This window comes from Malus domestica, chromosome 02 (assembly GCF_042453785.1).
Source record: "Malus domestica chromosome 02, GDT2T_hap1".
Lineage (NCBI taxonomy): Eukaryota > Viridiplantae > Streptophyta > Magnoliopsida > Rosales > Rosaceae > Malus > Malus domestica.
In genome coordinates, this window is record NC_091662.1 from 11,299,979 (window position 1) to 11,306,636 (window position 6,658).

The window sequence follows — 6,658 nt, forward strand, 5'->3', positions numbered from 1 at the left end:
ACATACATATCTCACCATTTATATAGTTACACTTGATGTACCATCCTATGTGTCGGTCATTGAAAAATCTCTCCAGCTGCTGCTGGATTCGCCTGCAGCTGGCCCCACAACTTGATCGCCGCTGTCCTAAACCCCCAGCGCACATGGCCTTTTGCAAGCATGAAAACCACAAACATGAGTGATGACCGACGTTTCCCCTTAAAATTTCAAACGTTGTGGATTATTTCTCAAGGGCTTGTTTGGTATTTCGCAATCATTTTTCAAGTTGCGGTAAAAGGACAAGCATAAATATAGGTTTTGAATGATGACCAAAAAAGAAATCTTGGTTTTAAATGCTAGTGTTTTTGGAAACTTCGTCGACAAGCGAAAAACAATTGGTGTCAGATTTGAATTTTTTTAATTAAAATGTTTATAAAAATATTTTACAACAACGTAACGGTAAATTAATTCAAGAAAAAATTAACATAAATAAAAAATATGTACCTAATCAAATTATCACATGAAATTGTAAAAACTTCAAATTTAAGACTTCTACTATAAGAATTCTACTATTCGAGGCAATATCCCTTGAGGACACAAAGATTCTTTTTGTGTTATCAAAGGTGGTGGTGGGAACAGGGACTCCCATTGAAAATGCTATAACCTTTCAAAATCAAACCGAACCGGATATAATCGGGTTGGTTTATGATTCTTGGCTAATTAATCTAATATGAAATTAAGTAGACCGGTTTGTCTTATTTTTATTTTGTTAATTTTATTTTCTACATGTCTAATTCTTGATGCTTGATTCTACAGTGAATCTTATAGAATTGATCATGATGAAAATGCTCAAGCCAACGAAGGTTGCCTCAGTTGGTTGTGTGTCGCCCCATCAAAGTTTGAGTCCTTTTGCAAGCAATTTTTGTGGGTGTGCGATCTATAAATTTCTAAGTAAATCCATTACAGTGGCAACTGGCAATTAGATGCCACGCGTAAGCTTTCAGCTCAAAATTGTGAATATACCATGATGTTGGTGGTAAGAGTAACCAATCTCCCTCTAAACTTTTAACAAACAAACAAACAAAAAAACAAAACAGAGGTTGAGGGAGCAACGGTTGACAAATCTGAAGGGAGCAAGGATATTCCCGATTGGTGGGTTTGTACAAGAGATATTAAACCCAATTTCTCAAAAGTCTAATAAATGTGAGCCAAACCAAACCAAATCAAACCATTTTTATATTGGTTCAGTTGATCAAATTGATACGGTCATTCTTGTGGAAGATCAAATGTCCCTATCCGATTAAATATAGGGCTTGATATTTAAAAGGAAAACTAATGAAAAATGCTTGAAAACTTTGAGTTTTAATGATAAGGACAAAATAAAGGGTAAAGTGAATAGTACCATGATTGACTTTTTAGTGTAAAAATATGGTTTTTCGTTAAAGTGAACAGTACCGGGTGTTTTTCGTTAAAGTTCCCATATTTAAAATGTTCAAAGAAATTCAAACTGAACTGAATCATGCTCAACCCCAACTAAACCTCCACAAGTAGGATATCAATTTCTAAAGCCTTGCTCTCCTGCGCATTTATTTCATAAAAGAGAATGACCAAGATTTTTTTTTATTTTTTTATTTTTTTTATCAACAAAGCGCCCAAGATTAAATTAAAGCTCATTTAGTTAAATCTCAACTATTCACTCGCGAAAAAAAGAAGAAGTGAATTTTCATAATTTCCTATTCAACCAACAAGAACAAAAACAAAACTTTTGAGCCCATAATATTATGGGGTGTGATATTCACATACCCTATTTTACTTTTCACACACCCTTCTAATTTTCAGCCATCGAATCAGATGAATTGAAGAAAGTCAACAGGTAGAAATTAACAATGGGTGTGTAAGAAGTAAAATGGGGTGTGTGGATAACACACCCTAATATTATAACCCACAGCCCAAAAATAACTTCTAAAGGTTAGATAAATTTTTCGTTATGACGGAAATATGGGTGGTACACTGCATGTTTTTATAGAAGTAGTGGGAAATTTTATTTTTTAAGTTATTAAATTTAACACATATATTATACCATTTGTATAGTGACACGTAATGTATCATCTCGTGTTACCGGTCACATTGAAAAATCTCTCCAAAGGTTGCATGTGCAATGTGCAACTTCCAAATATGGACATGGATCCTCTTCGGATCCAGTTGTCATAATCCACCTAGTCAAATCATCCAGGCCATTGAAATTTGATCAAACGGTTAAAATTATTATAACTTTTAAAGTGAACTCCTGTTTGTAGCAGTTGAATCAAATTTCAATGGCCCGGCTAAAATTATTATAACTTTTAAAGTGAATTTTAATTTGTAACCGTCGTATCAAATTTCAATAGTCCAGATGATTTGATAGATTAGAACAACTGAATCGGGAGAGGATCCATGTCCTCCAAATATTAGAGGTGAGTCAAACCTCCAGACCAAATTGGACTGTGCCTGTGCAATGTGCATCGCACCACAACAGCTCCTTCCAGCTCAACAAACAATAATGGTAGTTCCAACAAGAAAAGGACTAGAAATTGACTAAGTTAAAGTAAACCAATTACCACGTTTACTACTATTTCCAGTTTCAAACTGCATACCAAAAAGCATATATCAAACCCAATCAATTAGCTTAATTAAGTAGTTCTCAATTACTAACTATATATCTAATTAACAACCTTCAAGTTCACTGCATGTCGTTGTACTTTGATTCTTTTTAGTAATTTAGAAACCAAGTTGAACAAGCTGTTACTCTACTGCTTCACCTTCATCACTGGCATTGTGATCCGTTTTCGGCCTCTTCGCTTTTCTGGCCTCCTCCTCCTCCTTTCTTTTTTCGCTCTCGATCCTCTTACGTTTGAGAAAATTGACAAGTCCTCCGAGGGCAACATCAGCATCGTCGCTTTTCATGAGCTCTTCAGCAACCTCTGCAGGGGTCACCTCTGTGCTCTTGATCAACCCTTCGACTTCCCCGCAAAGACTATGAAGGTTGTCCTCATGAATATCGAGGTAATTAGAAGCCAAGACCTTGAATCCACTTGGAGTGCAGTATGACATGTGAATGTGCACGTCCATTCGCCCCGGACGTAACAATGCAGGGTCTAACCGATCCTTGTGGTTGGTCGTAAACACGATAATTCTCTCGTCGCCACAACTCGACCACAAACCATCGATGAAATTCAGTAGCCCCGAAAGCGTCAACTGCGGCAGCCAATTTTTCAGGATTAACAAATGAACATCATCTAATCCGAAATCATCTAACAAAGAGTTGAGAGACAAAAATCTAACATAGCTAGGCTTTAATATGTACAAATTACCAAAGTATGAAATAAAAATCGGATTAGATATAAGCGATTACAAAAAAAAAAAAAAAAACAAGTAGAGACTGACCTTGTTAGAAGTAGAACGTGTAGGGTCTTGAGACTTATCCTCCCAGTTATCCCGGTTCTGCAAATCCACAGTGCAATCGATATCCTCAATCACCAAAATCGAACGATTCGTGGTGGACAACAACAGCTTCCTCAAATCACTGTTGTTCTGAACGCCACTGAGCTCCAAATCATACACATCAAACCTGAGATAATTAGCCATGGCGGCGATCAAGCTCGATTTTCCCGTTCCCGGTGGACCGTACAGCAAGTAACCCCTTTTCCATGCCTTCCCAACCTTCTTATAAAACTCCTTCCTCCTCACAAACCTGTCCAAATCCTCCACAATCATCTTCTTCATCTCCGGTTCCATCGCCACCGTGTCGAACGTCGACGGGTGCTCCAGATTCACCGAACCCCATTTCCTCTTGCTGTACGAACGATCGTACTCGGAGCACAAATGGCTGGAGTAAAGCTTCACAACCTTTTCCTCTTCTTTGATGGCGTCAGCCCTAGCAAGCACGTACGGCAAGTAGGACCCTATCACTTTGTCCCTGTGCTTCCTGTGGAAGCTGAGCTCGAACTGATGTGTGTTCCCGTGCTTTTTATTCTCCGTCACCGTGTACTGCCATGTCAGATCGACGTTCTCGAAGGTGTCGGCGACTTGCTGGTTTTTGTCCATGGCGCGGCTGATGCTCCTCTGCCGGTTTGTTTTTCGGACACGGAAGCTTTTGGTAGAAGGGCTGATGTTGATGGTCGGAAGGTAGACCTCGGCGGCCTGGTAGACCTGGTTGCAGGCAGCGCCGGAGTACTCTTCGATGACAAGAGTTATGGAGGAGAGGGGGGTGAAAAGGTAAGAGAGTTTGGAGGAAATGTATGAGCGGAGGGGCGGCGGGAGGAGGTCGTTGGCCATGGAGCGGACCAGCATCATGGATCCGGCGACGGAGGCGTAGGCTGAGAACAGAGACGACGCTGTGGGGGGCATTTCTTTCAGATTATTGAGAGAAAACATGTGTTGTAATCTTCTTCTTACAAAGTGGTGTCTTAAGAAGTTTAGAACTCGAGAGTATAATTTATAAGAAAACTAATCAAAATGATTTGAAAATTTTGAGTTTTAATGATAAGGACAAAATAAAGGGTAAAGTGAATAGTATCAAGATTGACTTTTTAGTGTAAAAATGTGGTTTTTCGTTAAAGTGAACAGTACCTGGTGCTTTTCGTTAAAGTTCCCTAATTTATATGGGTAAATTTTAGAAATGATCATTTAACTTTAATTAATTTGGAGCAATGACCTTTAACTAAAAATTTGTTACCATTGATCCCTTAACTCATCAAAATGTGTAGCTATGATTATTTTCGTCAACTTTGTCAGAATTTTGTCAAAATAAGTTATGTTGGAAGGATCATGGTTACAATTGGGATCCATTAACTCATCAAAACTTGTAACTATAGTCATTTTCGTCAACTTCATCAGAATTTTATCAAAATGAGTTATGTTAGGAGGATCATTGCTACAATTGAGTTAAAGTTGAGGCTCTATTAATCTAATTGAGTTAAAACTGAGAGACAATTTCTCTAGTTGGATAAATGTTGAGGGACCAATAATAATTGATTTTTAGTTGAGGGACCATAGCTGCACGTTTTGATGAGTTAAGAGATTAATGGTAATAGATTTTTAGTTAAGGAATCCGTATTCCAATTAAGTTAACATTAAAAGACCATTGCTACAATTTACTCAATTTATATTTATCAACTAATTATTGGAGGTTGCTTAATCTCCAAGCAGAGTGATATCTTTTTTCTGTCTGTTTTTTTTTTCAGAGTTTCAGAATTGCAGAGAGAGAGAGAGAGAGAGAGAGAGAGAGAGAGAGAGAGCAGTTAGATGTAGTCAATTTTTTTCCAAGAGAAGGAGTTTTCCAGACAAATATGCCAACCTTTCCTTGCCTTAAAACGCGTGATAAATTGACCAGACAAAAAATAAAATAAAAACAAAAATGCTTTATTTTTTTATTTTTTTTATACTGTCACTAATCTAGGTCTTTTACCTCCTAAAAAATGTGGTAATACTTGAAATCGTAAAAGCATTACTCTTATCATATTCTTTTTCACACCACATTCATAACCATCTCTATAATAGAGATAGACCCACATGTGTTGATGTGTCTTATTTTATTAAAAAGATAATACAAATGTAGTATAAAAATGTGATGAGTGTAGTATTACAAAATGTGATGAGTGTAGTATTACTCAATAATAAAGAGCACAATATTGTTATGTCCACATGATTTGAATCGTATAAATAAAAGGGAATTTTCCTCACAGATCTTTGAAGTGCAAGTTGGACCAATGAAAGCAAACTTGTATGATATATATACATTATCATGGTTATTTAACTTATTTGTCACGTTAATAATACAATGACACGTAAAAGAAAGCTACCGCATATCTTTTTAATTTTTCACACAAAACGTCAATACAAGTCCATTTCACACATGACCCTTTTGGTCTCATTAAAAATAACACATGGTTTTTTACTCTTGATCCACAAACATCCAAAAGAAAGATGGGCCGGGTCACAAGGCCCACAACATCAACCCGAGAGGCTTCATCACTGAGCGCCACACGTAAGTTACCGAGTGATACAACTAATACGCCCAGCCTACCAACTCTTCAGTCTTAACCATTAACGATTAAGATGAACACTCGGCCTGATCATTTTCCGACCGCAGGAATTGAAGCAAACCTTGGTGTTAGAAGTTGGATTTTGTTTCTCTCATTGCCTGTTTTGTATATCAACGCTGCAGCAATCGATCCCCAGTCCTCGATACCAAAATCGAACGATATGTAGTAGACAACAACACCCTCTTCAATATATGGTCAGTGGAAGGATTACTATTCTCGAAATCATACACATCAAACTTGAGATAACTAGCCATGGCAGCGATCAAGCTCGATTTTCCAGTGCCGAGAGGACAATACTGTAAGCAGTATATGAATAAGTGAACTACTGCAACGTAGCAAACCAACACAACACTAGGATTACCACAGAATATCAGATTCTCAATAACTGGAAAAGCAGCAACTTGTAATCTGTGAGATCAACTTACCTGGAGGTATCGCCTTTGAGAAACAACAGAAGAAGTCTTCTACTTCCAACACATGAAATACTCCTCTCTAAGTGAATAGGGGTTTAGATATCAAAGAAGCGTACGTGTGGAAGCATGGACTTCAACTATTTATACAACCATTCATATGGCTAGAGATTCACTCGGTCCAGC

At 37.5% G+C, this 6,658-nt stretch overlaps 1 protein-coding gene across 1 annotated transcript; it reads right to left on the bottom strand.

Moving 5' to 3' along the window:
- Window positions 1-2,564: 2,564 nt before the first annotated feature.
- Window positions 2,565-4,460, bottom strand: LOC103401229 (AAA-ATPase At2g18193-like). The gene is made up of 2 exons (XM_008339944.4): window positions 3,403-4,460; window positions 2,565-3,213 (listed from the first exon to the last, which is right to left on the bottom strand). The coding sequence occupies exons 1-2, from the start codon at window positions 4,390-4,392 to the stop codon at window positions 2,761-2,763; spliced, it is 1,443 nt and encodes a 480-aa protein (XP_008338166.1). The 5' UTR covers window positions 4,393-4,460; the 3' UTR covers window positions 2,565-2,760.
- Window positions 4,461-6,658: the final 2,198 nt, after the last annotated feature.